The sequence below is a fragment of the Nycticebus coucang genome, chromosome 1 (genome assembly GCF_027406575.1).
Source record: "Nycticebus coucang isolate mNycCou1 chromosome 1, mNycCou1.pri, whole genome shotgun sequence".
Classification (NCBI taxonomy): Eukaryota; Metazoa; Chordata; class Mammalia; order Primates; family Lorisidae; genus Nycticebus; species Nycticebus coucang.
Window position 1 is genome coordinate 124,980,423 of NC_069780.1, and position 16,976 is coordinate 124,997,398.

General features: G+C 38.6%; 1 protein-coding gene across 3 annotated transcripts in view; it reads right to left on the reverse strand.

The window, feature by feature from the left end:
* The window catches only part of VCAN (versican), a 117,666-nt gene that overhangs the window by 32,851 nt on the left and 67,839 nt on the right, over positions 1 to 16,976 (reverse strand). For 2 of the 3 annotated variants that reach the window (XM_053587119.1, XM_053587110.1), the window contains 2 exons: positions 6,595 to 6,708; positions 4,274 to 4,387 (listed from right to left, as the gene is read on the reverse strand). In XM_053587119.1, coding sequence (XP_053443094.1) covers positions 4,274 to 4,387; positions 6,595 to 6,708 — 228 coding nt within the window. Of the gene's footprint in view, positions 1 to 4,273; positions 4,388 to 6,594; positions 6,709 to 10,308; positions 15,547 to 16,976 lie in introns of all 3 variants that reach the window. The other variant, XM_053587130.1, reaches the window with a different exon arrangement.

Consider the following 16,976-nt stretch of genomic DNA (forward strand, 5'->3'; position numbering starts at 1 on the left):
ACAACTTCAAAGGTTGCAGAGGTAGTCCTCTCCCACTTCCCAAAGAGATGTCTGGGAGGTCACTGGCTCTTGTCATGTAAGATTTACAAAGAGAAAATAAAAATCCTTCATGAATAGGTAACCTCTGGGACGCAGCCAGATCTTGTATGTATGTCCGCTTCCCAAAAAGGGAGGGAGGATAATAGGTAACTCCCAGTGCAAATTAAATGACTTGAGTTATTTAACTTAGCACGGCCCCATTCCACCCAGCTGTATAGATATGTGTAAATGTTTATGTGTGTCTGTGTGTGCACATATGTGTGTATCTTTCTCTCTATTGCAATAATTATGCACACCATAACTGGTATTCCAGTGGGATGAAAACATCTTTTAAATATATCTAAACTTTCTATTGGCAGTAAGCTTCAGCTACTCTTCCCAGATTGCCAGTTTTTATGTATTTTCACAAAAAAGTCGCCTTGCTCACACCACTGAATGGTGCCCACTGGCAATCTTCCCTCAGACTCACTCATCTACGGCTGGGGTTACACCAGATGTGAAATAATGATCAATAAAAAAAGTTCTGACTTTCACAAAATGTATCTCACAAATATACTGAAGTAGCTACATGAAAAACCTACCAAACTGCAAAGCCTTTAGAATTTCAGACACCAAGAAAACCTTCCAGATCACATTGTAAGGACTCCCTTTTCTTATTTTTACCAATGGATGAAAAATACACAACCCCAAGGGATTAAAGACATGCGTGCTTTATAGATTAGAGTTGGTGGCCAGAGGAAAACTCAGATGGTCTCTTCTCACTCCCTTTACTCCTCTTCCCAGCTGATTGTGGGAAAGTACACATTTTGAAAGATTTAATTTTTTTTTTTTTCTGGCTTCAGTGATTGAGACTGTAATCATGCAACAGACGAAGCTTATCTCTGAGAGCAGTCTTTATTTTAGTTTAGTCTATCAAGCCCATTGTTTAGTTACAGCCAGCTGCCTAATTGTTTTGATGTGCATTGGAAGTTTTGAGTACTACTAAAATGTTGTCTGAGACCATCAAATTCTGTGGAAAGGACTCCAGACATAGCTAGACACAACTAGAGGGTCTGGTATAAAAGTGGTACTTAGTGCCCCCAAATGAAGCAAATCTTGGCCACTGGATATAGGATTTTTTCCTTTGGGAAGCTCGCTTGGAAAAATTTAGAGGTTAGGTTGGAAAGGAGGGTAGAGAGGACACAGTTCTTCATATATGAGATTAGTTTATAAGGGAGGAGAATTGGAAAAAATTGTAGAACACTCTTGATGCCAAAGTCAATAATATAATACTGTAATAGTATAGCTTTCCTCAACTTAAGACTTTTGCGTTTCCAAATTCTTTTTAAAAGAGAAGAAAAAAGTGGTTGATCCTGATAAATTACTTTGGAAATTATTGTTTATTTTATGATACACAGTTTAAAATTTTAGTTTCCTACCTTCTTGAATAATACATTAGAAAAAATTAATCTATATACTCTTTCTTAACCACTTTTAACCCAATGCTTTTATTTTAATAAGAAACCTAGATAATCATGAAATTTAAATGCATGACAACATACCGCTACCGTGCCTTTCTCATATAGCGGGTGTATACATTGATACAAGTACAGGTCCAAAAATAGGGGCAGTTAGTGTTAAAACCACGTGGGGGGGGGATTTATCTGTCCTCTCTAAATCATAGCTCCTAATAATTATAAATATACACACAAATACCACGTGTATTGTACACATTTGTAAAAAAGCCTAATGACTACACTGATTCGCTTAATTTTTACTATTCATGAATTCAACAAATATGTGATGAAGAATCACACGTCAAGTAGCATCTTCCAGGATGCTATTCTGAGAGGGGATATCAGAAATAGTCTATTTTTCTCAACTTATCTAAAAATACTATGAAACTTATTTTATTATTAAAAGGCAAATGTTTGAATGACATTTTCTTAAATGTCATTCATCATATGGAAAGCTATCTTATGCTTTAAAACCACTATAGTGAGTATATTACAATACAAAGTCCCCAATTTGCTGTGGGCACCAATCCTGTTCATAGCAGCTGAAACTATTGCTCTTAAACAATTTCACTAAAACCTATTCCCTTTGTGCTGTACAGGCAATGTTGTCAACATCCCTGATATATACCTGCCAGGTTTTAAGAAACTGTTTGCCCTTCCACACTTTTCATTGGCAATATACAGCATTGATTTTTGACTGGGGCTGTACGTACAGAACTGTCTTTCTCTCATTCCGATGGACCTTTCTAGATTTTATATTTGTTATCATTCCCTAAAATGTGCCCACTATTTCAGAGTTACTGAGATTTGGGAAGTTGTTAGTGCCCAGAACAGAAAAGGTCAGCTGAAGAAACAGTGACAGAGTCATCACTGCACTTTGGATAGAAAACTGTTTAGACAATGCTACTGTTAATGAAGAAAACATTTGCTCTTAGGCAACCTGAAGAGTTGCCTTCAGTATCCGAGCAATAAGTCACAGGAACACAGCTGGATTGGGTAAACAGACGGATAGATGTTCCTCAGCAAATAATTTGGAGGAAAGTTAAACTAGCTTGAAAATAGAATATACCTAAAAGTTAGGTGGTACAAGGCATGAAAGAAACAAGTTAAAACTTTTGCTTTTCCAAATTGTTTTTAAAAGAGAAGAAGAAAGTAATTGATCCCAAAATCCCTTCCAAGAATATGTTAGCAATCAATGCATCAGATATACACATACACAAAATATTTATCTTTGAGAGTTACTTTAGAAGTACAAAGAGATTGAGAGAAACTTGGGCTTTAGTGTCAAGCCACTTAGGTCCACTTTTCCACTCTGTGATCTAAATGTGTTACCTTGGACACACCGTTGTTCCTCTCTGAGCTTTCATTTCTGGTCTACTCGCACAGTAGATACTGAGTCATTACCTGGACATGTGTTAAATTATTAAGTATTAAACAAATAGCTTCTCTTTTTAGTCTCCGCTGAGAGGTATGCTAAGTCATCAATATCAGAAACTTTGTTTGGTCCATAGTTCTATCTCCAGTGCCCAGAACAGTGTTCTGAAGAAAACAGGCACTCAACAAATAACATGTTGAACAAATGATTTTTTTAATCACTTCTGTACTTGGAACCAATGAAAACCAGAACCATTTTAACATATTGGCATGTTTCATGTGTCTCATCCTTTTGTTTTTTTTCAACAAATAACATCTCTCTTACTATTTTACTGTAAGAAGAGTATCTTGCTTGGTCTATTTTCACACTTAAATTCTAAAACGAACAGAATTACTCTATGTAATTGAACAAAAAAAAAAAAAAAAGAAAAAGAAAAATACAACACCCAAATACATAGCCATTGCCCATCCACTTGCAATGGCAGTTCAGTACCTGCTCCTTTTTACTTTGCTTTCATTGTAGTGGCACCAGATTAACACCACAAGGCAGAATGTGAGGCTAGAGCAATGTATCTGACAGCCTAATGCATTTTTATTTTGTCTGATGGAATAGAAGTTTGGCATCGAGCACTTTTATCAAAGCCAAACCACTGTATGACTTTAAGTAGTGGAAATCGACATTCCAAAGCTGAGTGTGCTCAGCACGCAATCTGTTTCTGATTGATGGACTAAGAAATGTTACCATTAACCATCTAAAATACACTCTCAGGTTGGCCATAAAATGCAAATTACAGGGATCATGAGATTCAAGCCATCATAGACATGGGCTTTTCTTTCATTCAGGAAAAGTAGATGCTTCTTTAGTAGGAAAATTTCCTGTGGAGCAGATTCATAACATCTTTTGCATAATACATGCCACTCTAAGGCTAGTGTATCTTAACAACTGGATCAACTCATTCTCCAGGTATGCTTGACTATGAAAAATAAGCCCATTGAGTCTCAAGTGTTTAGGAGAAGAACGTATAGACAACTCACATTGAGTTTAGTACTCCTTGGCACACAAGCCACATTAAGGTCAATTCCTAGCTCGTCCCTAGGAAGATTATGTATGGCAATATTCTTTTAGTTGACCAGATGTCTTAAAATTCAGCTCAATGTACTGGTCTACAATTCTAATTTCTCAGTAAAATGGCTATAGTTAAATCAACACTGTGGTTCAAATATTTCAAGCTATGCATGCAAAAGGAAACCTAACGTATTTAAGTAACCTGTGAATTTCCTCTATAGGAGAGAATACGCACTAAGCCCAAAATTGCTAAAACCATCAGTAATATTCATCATACAAAGGTTGCAATCGCTTTTACCTTGTTCACAAAGTGCACCAATGTAGCTTGGAAGGCAGAGGCATCTGAACGTGTTAAAGCCATCAATGCACGTGGCTCCATTCCGACAGGGGTTGGAGTGACATTCATCAAAATCTAAAATAAATTGTAAGAGTCCATAAAAATATTTTCAAAAAGAGATCAAAACATTCTATTTAGTGTGAGTTTAGCAGATAAGATATGGGATAGCTAGTTTAATCTGAATTTCAGATAATTTTTTAGCCCAAGTATGTCCCATGCTACATTTAGGACAAACTTACACTAAAAAAAATGTTTCTTGTCTACCTGACATTCAAATGTAACCAGTCATTCTGTATGTTTATTTTCTCTAAGAAAAATTCAAAGATATTTGGAGTAGGGTCATTGTCTCCATTGCTACTAGATGAAGTCCATGAACCCTAAGACTGATGAACCATTGCCTCCAAGCCTTCCCACCTCCAATCCTGGCTCATGCTCTGATTACCCATTTGTGGAATACTCAAAAAAATGAATTGGCCTTACTGTTGCTGGGCCCTTTCATCTCCAACCTATCCTTCACTCTGCACACTGCCATCTTTTTTTAGACATAGTCATGATAATTTTATTCTTTTGCTTCCAAACATTTCAGGGATCCCAGTGGCCCCAGGTGGTGCTCTTCCCAGTGTGGCCCCTGCAGCATCAGCATGGCCTAAGAATGTTAAAAATCCATGTTTGCAGGCCTACCCCAGGCCTACTGAAAGAGATACTCCGGGGTGGGGACAACAGCAGATGATTCTGATGCTATAATTTTAGAGGCACTTGATGGAAAAACAAAGCAAAACCATTCAGTACATTGAACTCAGGACCGTCTCACCCTATGAGGACCTTCTAGACCCAACCTGCCTTCTGGGACTCTCTCCCAATGGGTCTCCGTCCCTCACAGCCGTAAGTACGCCTACTACCTGGATACTTGCAGTCACTTAACCACATTCTTGGTGGTTTCTGTGCTTTTGTTTGTTGTGTCCATGTCTCCCTCCAGCACCTATCAAATCCTCCTCAACTTTAAGATCTAAATCAAATGCCATCTTCCTATGCAGATGTCCATGACCTCCTCTGATGAAGTTAATGACTTTATTCCCATAGCATTTTGAAATGGCACTAAAAATTTAATTAATGTTTACATTAAAGGAAAAGAATATTTAAAAATGAATCGACAAAGCTACTTAAATTTTCAAGAGTCGTGTAAAGTATGCTTACCAGAAAGAAATGGTCTTAGCACTGGTATTATACGGAAATAATTCCAAACACTTTTAGGGTGGTCGCAAAGTGGCAGGCACTATTCTAAGAGCTTGACATATATTAACTCATTAAATTATTTTAATGTAAAACAGACTGGAGGCCAGACAGATCCTTTTATGCATATAAATTTGACATTTAAGATGCAATAATTCCTTAAACATCATGTACTGCTGTCTTTATACTCCCAATAATTAGCACACAAGTAGATCTCACTAACTCTGTTGACTTTTCTTTTTAAGACAAATGTTCTTGTAATTTGAATGTTGGGACTTTATTCCAATATTTTTGTGTAATTTAAAGTATTATCGGTGGGTTCTCTTTACTCAGTCACTGTGAGTAAAGATGCCTCTAAATAGAGTACCTGAAAATACATTCCATCATTCTTTTTTTCAGAGGCGAGGTCTATACTCGGCCAAATCAAAACTGTGGCTTTTTTTTTCTTTATAGTAAAGGATGCTGCTTAAATAAAAATACAGAAGTAAAAGGAACTGATTTATTAGAGTCCATTATATCCTTTGGAACCAAAAGAGAGAGAGGACACAGCAACGGCACAACTTGAGATAGAGATAGGTTGGGTTGGCTACTGAGAGAGTCAGAGAGAGGATCTTTCCCATTCTATATCAGAGAAAGTGATCTCAAAATACAAGAAATAAAATATCCAATTTTCCCCCTAATTTTTAAGTATAGCTTTCTAAAAATGTTTGATACTTAAATGGTTTATTGATATGCCAATTTGGGGGATAAATGAACACTTGTTAATATTTATGCATCTTTACATTTATAAAGCCTATCTAGCTATAAAAACCACAAAAAGAAAAAGCTGACCTCAGTAAACCTCACTGGGTCTTGGGCATATGGACAAAATTCAGTCAACACCTGTTTCCATTTTCCATACCCCTATTACTTGTCTTCAGTTTTTAATTTCATTTAACATACCATTTATTTACACTTGGGTTTCTTTGAAATCTCCGATTGATTCAACAACAAAAATTCTCCCCTAAAAAATCTATAAAAGAACTGTATTCCTTCAGTGAAGAACATCTTACCAAGTTCACACTGGTCTCCACTGTATCCTGGGACACAGGTGCACACATAGGCAGTTTCAGTAGGGTAACAGGTGCCTCCATTTAGGCACGGGTTCGTTTTGCAATGATCAGTTCCTACCAGGTCAGGAAAGTAAGAAAAGCAATTAGGCTCCAAGGTTTCAGTGTATTTTAGCATAAAATCCACATAATGCTATCATAATAGCAGCTTTACCATAGCAATTTACTACACATAAGAATTAACATTAACTTTACTCTCTGGAGTGTTTCTTGGCATTATAACTAATCATTACAAATCGCATCTATTCATTTCTGGGATTCTATCATGATTATTCTTTTAATGACATTTTCTTGTACTGTATCTGGCAACTAAGGTATTCTACTGCAGATTTAGTTGGCATGATAATGGCAATTGATTTTAGTCAAAAATGATTACACATATGTGCACAGTGAATGGAAAATGTATTCTTTTAAACGGGGTTAGTTCATGTGAAATGGCTGGATACACAGAACATGCATTCTTTTTAGCAGGTTGGCTTGTTATCATCATTTGAATTGTTATTGCCTTTTACCACTTAATGCTCAGAAACTGTTTTTCTTCGAAAGTGTGCACTGAAGTCTCTTCTGCTACATTAACATGCTTTTTCCAAAAACACGTTCCAAATGTACTCCTTTAAACTATACTTGAAGAAAACACATGGATTAAACTCTCCTGTATCAAAACAAACCCAAATACAAAAACCTCACCTAAAATGAAACCCCAAACTTTCATTACCATTTTCCTATTAAAGCACAAATAAAACCAGCACTCCTAGGAGATAAATGTAAATGCCAAAAACAAATTTATGAGGACAAATAGTTTTAAAATACATTTTCTAAATGCAAAACCTTTGACACCATTTGAATCGTATATTTTATATTGTAGTATCGTTTGGATGACTCTATCTTCATACAGAGTTTATGTTTATTCTTTACATATTACTTCAGAATTGCTTAAATGTTCAGGATCCACATTTTTTATAAAACAATTGAAATAAAATAGATTACAGACTATACAACCCTATTGTTAAGAATCTTAAGTTCTGAAACTCTGAAATAATTACACATGAAAATAAGATGTCTAAGATTAACTTGGGGTATTAGAATAAACCAGCTGCTGCTACAGCGGGTACCTGAGCCTTCCCCACATAGAAAGGTCAAACTCAAACGTTCTGAGTGTTAAGTTAAATTCTGGACAACTACAGAAACTTGGTAGATTTCCATGTTTGAGGCTCATATAAAAGTTAGGTTAATTCTGAGGTGTACACCAACTTCTTCAAAATCTACCCCAATTTATAGAAGAAATTTTCTCCTATAGTTCCAAAAATAAATTAAGGCCTCCCTGGCTTTCTCAGTCTGAAAGTACACTGCCCAGATGACTAGGCTGCAGTCAATAGACAACGTATCTGCATGTTAGCCTAGGAGAAGAATCAAAATGTCGCACATGGCAGTGCTTTGTGAGACCATGAGGTGCCACCTGAATGTGAAGTCCTGTTATTCCCACCAGACCCCAGACCCTGTGCTGAGGCCTGAGACCAGGACTCAGTGAGTAGATCTCTCTGTGAACTGGAAAGTCATTCCAGGCCGGGTGCAGTGGCTGATGCCTTTAATCTTAGCACTCTGGGAGGCCAAGGCAGGTGGATTGCTTGAGTTCAGGAGTTTTAGATCAGCCTGAGCAGGAACAAGACCCCATCTCTCACTAGAAAAAGAAAAAAAAAGTAGAAAAACTAGCCAGATGTGGTAGCCACGCCTGTAGTCCAAGCTACTCAGGAGACTGAGGCAAGAGGATTGCTTGAATCCAGGAGTTTGAGGTTGCTGTGAGCTATGATACCCCAGTACCTTATCAAGCGTGGCTAAGTAAGACAATGTTTCAAAAAAAAAAAAAAAGAAAGAAAAAAGAGAAGAAAAGAAAAAGAAAAAATAGTCATTCCAATGAGGATAAAAGTTTCACATTTATGAATTTTGTTTTTCCCTAAACAGTTCATACAAGCTCTGAAAGTTGAATCTGCAACAGATAGACTAGGAAAACCCATATGAGCTGTTACTGACTTAAGCTAAAGCAACAATTTGTATTGTAATGAAGACGCAAACTCTAATTCTCGGCAAATACTGTGGACTGGGCAACTGGTACATATATCCCACTCATCTGTCAAACTTAACTTTCTCTATAAGTACACAGTTACTACCAATTATTTCTATATCCTATTATCAACGATCTGAAGTGTATTTCCATTGAATTACAAAACAATCAACATTGGCCAGATTACTAGGTTATCATTTATAGATTAAATATAGAGTGGCAACAAAAAAAATCCAATGTCAACCACCTTTGACAAATAATTCAAGCCATTATAAAAGTTGTATTTTCTGACTATTTCACTTTGTTTGAAGCACATCAAAATAAAGCATTAGCAGCACAAAAGATAATATTGATATGATCAGAATACTTTTAACAATACCCATGACATAAAACATCTTAATACCCAACAGGTACATTACACAGGTATATGACACACTACCTGGGTGTGAGACACAGCTACAAATTACATTTTAACCTCACAAATGCAAACTAGGGAATCTGTTTCTATCCCCTTGTTCATCTGAACTAAAATTTTAAAAATATATTTATAAAATATATGTTTTCAACCAAGACGGCCATTAGTGATTTTCTCTTCCCCCCCTCCCCCACCGCCCCGGCCAGGTAGTAGTTAGGTGGTGATGTCTTCCACTGACACTGTTATTTAAATAATGACATAATTAAAAATGACTTTTCAACATTCTCAGGCTAGACTAAGAGTAAAATAAATTCTCTTTTTATCAGAATGAGAGCTGATTCGGGTTCAAATCCCACTCCTGCCACGATGTGGCTATGCAACCTTGGGCAAGCTATTGAACCTCTCTGAATCTCCATGTCTTATCCTTCTACAATGGGCTGATAATATGGTTTTTTTTTAGCCTTTTTATGATGCTCAAATAAGATGGTCTATATGAAGCAGTATCAAATTCACACTTTCTGTACATTCAATACATAAACAGAAAACTTCTCTCAACAGGTAGTATGCTAATATAATAAAGGAATACCGACTATCGCTAGGCACTGTGTTAGAATCAACTGTCTTAAGCAAGAAAATTACATAAAAGTATGAAGGGATAATTGCTACTATAGAACTGTGAAATACTTATTAGAGCTATTTACTATTCTTAAATGTTAAAGACCTAACAGATTTTGATATTGCCACAGTAGCAAGCATCAATGAGAGAGATTTTTTTTTTTTAAAAAAGGACTTCTTTCCTGCTTTTAAAATGAAGGAGTGTAACTATGAGACATATAACAAAGCAATACTCTAATTGTGAGTAAAAACAAATCAAATATTTATGCCAATAAAAATTAAAAGTTTCATTTTTTCCATGTTGCAATCGCATATTATTTTCTAAACCCAGAAAAATACAAAGTATTTCTCTACCTACTATAAAGCCCAGAAATAATCTATACTTACTTTTATTTCTTTTCATTACAGACCCAGTACTGTAGCCTGACCTGCCATGGTGTGACCAATATAAAAATTTCCATTGTTTTAACATGATTTAACATAACAATAAAAATCACATACATATATATGTTAGGACCAAGGGACTGTTTTCAGGTTTGGGAACAGATTTTTCAATGTTTGGTCTTACCTGGTAAATAGATTGCTGTGCCTTCCATTGAATCTTCATTCATGCCAATCAGGAAATGAGTTTCATTAGAAGTTTCCAGAAGGGAAAATGGTGGTGTTGAAAGCTCGGTATTTAATTCCACCGTGCCTACTGTTGCCTGATTATTGGAATCAAGAATTCTGGCTGATACCTGCTGTTCTGTTGCTGCTGCTATGGGATCCTCCAATCTGATTAAAGCTGTTTGTGTGTCAGGGCTTATATCCAGAGAAGAAGGAATGGCAAGCTCTTCAGAAGCCTGTAGGCTGGGGTGAGGCAACACGGCTGCCTCAGCCCCATCAGCAGGAGGTGCAGAAGTAGTATGTGGCCACTGGGTAACACCTTCTAACCTAAGTTCGCTGGCCGCCGTAGTGACAGGTACAGCTCCAGGTGTGTTAACACTGGGAAATACCATGATTCTTTCTCCAGAAAGTTGACCATTGATTTTATTTTGGAAATCTTGGAACATCTCAGTTCTTCCCTCAGCAATTAATTCTGTAGGGGAAGTTTCCATTTCTTTTAATAATGTAGGTTTACTTTCATCTTCAGAAGGTTCTAATTTTATGTCAGGGAATAAGGATGGAGGCTCAGTTATTAGAGAGTTTTTACTTGATGGTTTGAAAGTTTCTTCACTATTTTCATAAATTTCCTTAAAAGAATCCTGTGGGGACATCTGAGATGAGCCGGCCTCTGTATCTGGCAGAGCACTTGGCTGGGGTAGCTCTGTCTGTTCAGAGGCTCCACTGCCTAGGTAGGCAGTGAGTGGAGATGATGGGGTCTGAGAAGACAACTTTGCAAATGCTGAAACTGCTAATGTTGTGTTAGTGTAAGACAGGGAACTGGATCCTTCCATCCCATTAGGCACCTCTGTCAAGCTCTGAGCTGCAAAGTGGTCCACACCGATACTTACATAGGGCTTATGATCTATCAGCGCCTCCCCAGCTCCTGAAGAGAATTCTGGCTGCAAAGAAGGACGGGAATATTTCTTTTCTTCATACTCTTCCTGCGTCCTTTCCAAATGGCCTAATGTTGATATTATCTCACTTTGGTCTGCAATAGCTTGACCGTCAGACAGAGTGCTTGATTCAAAGATGTCATCCAAAGCTTTGGGTTCCGTTTTTGGTTCTTTATTCTCTGGATTCTCTGTGCCAGACTTACTAGGAATGGGAAGGGATGTTGGTGTGGGAAGTAAAAGATCTAATCCTGCCTCCATGCTAGGAACAGGGATCCCAGTTGTGAAGTTAAAGCCCATATGATCTAATTGGCGTCTGTCTTCAGAAGTGATTGGTTCATTATGGGTTGCCTGAGTGTAGCTGGCCAGAAGAGTATCAGCAGAGCCCTCAAATGTTTCCTCAGGAAAAGAAAAGTTAACGGTTGCCTCATACTTCTGTTGAACCTGAGTGCTTTCATCATTACTGCCAGCTGGTCCTGCTGGCCCTTCTGAATCGATGTCTGTTTGCATTCCAAGGATGTCTTCATATACAGGTTTAGAGTGGTCAATATCGATGATTGTGTTTTTATCTGATGTTAGCTGAGATAGAACTTCAAGGATGGTGCTCTCTGTCACGGTCAATATTAAATCTTTGTCATCTTTGTCCAGATCTATAATAATGTTTTCAGTAGGTTTTCTTCTTCTGTTAGGTTTTAATGTGGACTCCTCAAGTCCACTGAAATGGTCTTGGAAACTGCCCATGGTAGCCTCCATGAACCTCTCATATGACATTGTATTTGACAGTGTGCTGGCTGGAGCAGGGGTGCTTTCCTTCTGCTCTAGATGAAGGGGCAGAGCTGAAGAAACTGTTGCGACTTCATCTGCAGTAACAGCTGTAGCACTTGGCACAGTGGGATGTTTTTCCAGCGATCTATCAGAAACAAATGTGGTGCTTCCTGGTCTGGCTACCTGAGTAGTTCCAGAAGTGTGAGCTGAATCAATATCCACTTCTCCAGATCCTTCTCCAGAATGTTCATCAGTTGTAAACTGATGTAAATCAGTTGGTTTTGGTGCTGAGGTCACAAATTCTGTGGCCATTTCAAGACCATAAGTTCTATCTGGAAAAACAGAGGAATAGGTTGCTGTTTCTTTAGTTTCTGCTGTGAAAGAATTCTTGTTAGAGTCTTGTTCGGTTACAGTTTGTGTTCTACCGGTCTGGATTTCTTCTGCCCGGCTGAGAGTCTCATTTGGAGCCTCTTCAGTGTCTGTGGAGAAAGGAAGAGCTGCCTTAGTGGGTCCGTCTGCTCCACTGTCACTTGAATTTTCTGTTAAATTTGTGCTGGAGGTTGCCTCGCTGCCTTTGGAGATGTCTGCTTTGGAAATGAGTGTTCTAACTTCATTTGCCACATTTTCCATTCTCTCATAATCTTTAGTTTTATCACTTAAGATGCTTGTTTCTAAATTTTCCACTTGAGAAGTCTGGGGATAGAATGTGTTAATGATTTGTTCCATTTCAGTAAAATTCACTGACACGGTAGGTAGAGTGGGGAAAACTTCTTCTCCTGATCCCAGTCCAGACAGTAAGAGATCAGTATATGACTCTTTAATTGTTGGTTTCATAGTTTTTAGAAAGAGTTTTTCACTTTCTCCCTCTTTGATTGATGAATCTCTGATTATACTTCCAGCTGGTACAGACTCAGTCACTAAGGCGGCTAAGACAACCTGTTGTTTTTCAGTAGCTTCAGGGAGAGGAGTATATGATTCTGTCTCCTTTGCATTTGGACCTGGTGTAGACATGTGAACTATGGAAATGCCTTCCTCCTCCATTTCCTTATCCATATTGTAAGTTTCCTTTGTTGTTACTGTAGAATAATCTGTGGTCTGACGTTCAGTTTCAGTAAATGTTTGTGAATCTAAACTTGTTTGTTCTGATGCAAGAGAGCTTTGGGGGTATTCAAAAGACTTTTCTTTTTGAATCTTTTCCTCTGATGCTGTTTCACTTTCAGTATCTTGTCTTACAGTGTTGACTTCTTGCCTTGACCATAATGTGACTAGCTCCGTAGTTTGGGGAACATTCATTGAAATTGTGTCCTTGACCTTTACTCCCCCGTTTTCTGTTGGAATTATAGTACCTTCAGTTTCTGCTATTGGTAAAATGGTGGATCTTTTATCAGCTTCATAGATGACACCTACTTCTCCCAATCCTTGATCGATAAATGGGAAATCTGTACCAGAAAACATTTCCACAGCACTGGGGAGCACTGGGCTGACAGAGCTGCTGGCTGTGACCAGATGCTCTCCTGAGCCATCAGCTGAGGCTATGAACTCTTCCCAAGGGGAGGCTGAAGTGCTGGCCAAGGTGCTACTGGGTCTTTCTGAGTCAGAGGTGCCACCAATATGAACCGCGGTAGGTAATGAAGATGGTGAAATCTGGGTAGCCCTAGATGTTGCATCCCCAGAGCCTTCCGCCACCACTGTCTCTGTTTTTGTTATGGGATGAGATACTGTTGAGTATTCTTTAAAGTCACCACTGAAATCTTCCTCCAGAGGAAAAGCTGTAGAAAAGCCCCTTATTTCTGCCCCATGGTATGGTTCTCCTAATAATTCTAAAGTCAAGTTTTCCTTGGATGCTTGACTTATACTTTCATCAACTTCTCCATCTCCAGTACTCAGAACTAGTCCTGTTGGCTCAGAGAAGAAAGTCATTTCCACATGGGGAGACACAGTGACAGCTGTTTCCTTTTTGGTTGGAATTTCAGACTCTCCATGTAATGAAAATGAAGAAAGAGTGGTGGTTTCTGGATTGGCAGCAGTTTCTCCAGAGCCCTGCTCCACAAAGAGAGAGACAGGGCTGCCTGGGAGAGTGATCAGCCCTTCCTGAACCTCAGGTTGACTGCTGTGCTCGGTGGTCTGCGCCCCCACATTTTCTAGACTATTTCTCTCTGTAAAGACAAGGGTGGAACTTGTCATTTCTCTTTCAGACTGTGTAGGTGTTGTCAAGGACATAAAAGTCTTCCTGGCAGCTGAATCACTGGATGTAGCCACATTCAAACTTTGCAATTCCGAGGGTAAAACAAATTGATCTGGTCTCTGTGTTGGTGAATGAATCTCTACAGTGGAATCTGTGCCTGTAGCTCTTTCCTCCTCCTCATTCCTTTGCTTTTCCTCAAAAGATGTACTGAAAACCCACTCAGGAAGGTCTGATTTGCTTACAGATTTGGTCAGCACCATGTCTGCAGGAGGTTGGTCAGAAACTGAATATGTGGTGGTCACAGGAAGCAGAAAAAGGCTTTCTGTGATAACCCCCTTGCTGGTGTCTAAAGTAACAACAGTATCTGGGGTATTTTTCTGTGATAAATCTGTTACCAGAGTGAACATTTTATCTTTATATTCTTCTACGTCTCCAGAGCCTTCGGAAATTGGAGTTGAAGCACCCCCTGAGAGCTCCATGGTTTGTTTGGGGGTTGTTTCTACCCAGCTTTCTAGAGTAGACAATGGGTCTCTAGGCTGCAAATTTCCTATTGGCATAATTGATCCTTCTTCTGAAACAGGTGCTGACGCAGAACTTGCAACTATAGTGCGAGAATATGGGATGGAAGTACTTTTTTCTTCCTCTTCACCAAATGTTACATCCGTGGCCCTTGAAAATACTATTTTCTGAGACTCTTGGTCAATGGCAGCTTCTCCTGAAGACTCTTCAGGAAACAGAGGGATACGCTCACTGTGTTCATGCACCTGATTACCAAGTTCAGGACTTCTCTCTGTGGCTGATTCTATCCTCTCTGTCACTTCTGCTTCATGAAATGGGGCTGTAGGGAAAACATCAGGCTCACCACCTGAAAAATGTTCTGATGTTTCAGGGTAAGTCTCAGGCTTCCATGTCATTTCAAAAGATTCAGTTGATTCATTAGGTTGCATAGCAGTAGACAATTCTGATTCAGCTATGATAAACTGATGAGCGTCACTTTCAGAGCTGTCTGAGAAATTTTGAGAAGGTGCAACACTTTCAAACTGGCCACGTCTAGCTTCTGCAGCTTCTGGGTCCTTGGGCACAGTGGTAACGAGATGTTTCCCATTGATGTACTGCACAGAGGGAGTGGTCGTTACGTCAGTAGCATTTGCACACTCTTCATCTTCTTCATCCTCTTCACTGTGGTATATATCTATTTCAATTATCTCGGGTAATAATCCAGCGAGGAGATCGTGCTCTGGGTCTGTTTCTTCACTACAAGGTTCTTCTTTAGATTCTGAATCTATTGGATGACCAATTACACTCAAATCACTCATTCGATCTGAAAAAAACAAAGAGTTTTCACAATACTTAAGTATAAGATTTTACAGTATATGATAGAAGAAATCGACAGCAAGGCTGGTCACACACACAGAAGTATTAAAATCTCTTCACAGTAAACACCCTTCTACACATGGTTCTCAGTTATCAAATTTGCTGCTGTTACATTAATCATAAGAAAAGTGAATCCAATTCAAGCTTATGGAAACAGGCTATGAAAACTCTTCAACATGTTTAAGAAAACAATGAGTTCCTTAAAATGAAGCAAGGAATCACATATACATTGTAATCTTGGAATGCAGGAATTCATCTTTGTGTGAACTGCAAAAATATTAAAAATTTGGACCATTTCATATATAATCAATTTGAAAATGAAGAGTAAAGACCATTTCCTGCAGAATCAATTACTTTTTCTATATGATCCATACGCATATAGGCAAAGTAACTGATGATTATCTTTTATGTGAGGGAACATCTAGATACCTTGTATTCAGAAAGAAAATGAGAAGAGATTCCTTCTGCTCTCTTTATAACTTGCACTGGAGAAGACTGTTATAGAAAAATAAAAGTGAGGTTTATTTACAGGACTTTCACAACATGATGACAGCCTCTATCCACTGCAGCAGTGGGACAGAGCTTAGCCACAGTCCATATGCCATAGTCCAGAATGGGAGATGGCCCTGGTGGGGATAGCTCACTGGAAGGACCAAGAAGAGACTTCCACATTTTTATGCCTTTATCCTTCCTGGGAATTACCTGGATTAGGCCAATTTTGGTTCTTGTTATTAAGATTTTCTCCAAAGAAAGTGCAGAAACACATATGCAGAGTCTATCTAACATACTTCAAATGGCATCTATCAGAACATTGCCATATGGTGCCAACCACTAAACAAAAAAAATACATGTCTGTCTCAGGCAGTAGAAAGGAGGAAATTCTGAGGCTTCCCTTCATCCCAGTGGCATTCCACTGTCCCAAAGAAAGGTCATGCCAATACCAGTGCTGCATTTCCAGTGACAGGCAGTGCACAAAGGTGCCAGTGAATGCACTGACCCATAAAGAAGGCGAAGGACTGCAGGGTGTCTCACCATCTTGCCCCAAGGCATAATACACATAACTGCAGAATTAACTTTTGGACTAGCCACAATTCATGCCACACATTCCCAGGCTGAACCTGAGAAGTTTACAGAAGAAATAATTATGATGGAGCCAACCCTGCCCCACCTGCTCCCCCATCATCTATATTTGGGGAAAACAGCTTTCTCCTGGACTGTTGCTGTTGCAAGAAGCTGCTCCCTTCTGTATATGGAGATTATCAACATCTGGCATTTACTGTTAAATCAGAAAAGAAAAAGCCTACTGAGGAAGAATCAGTGTTGCTTGTATCCTCACTTACTATGCATCAACGTAAATCCAGGAGCGTACACACGACC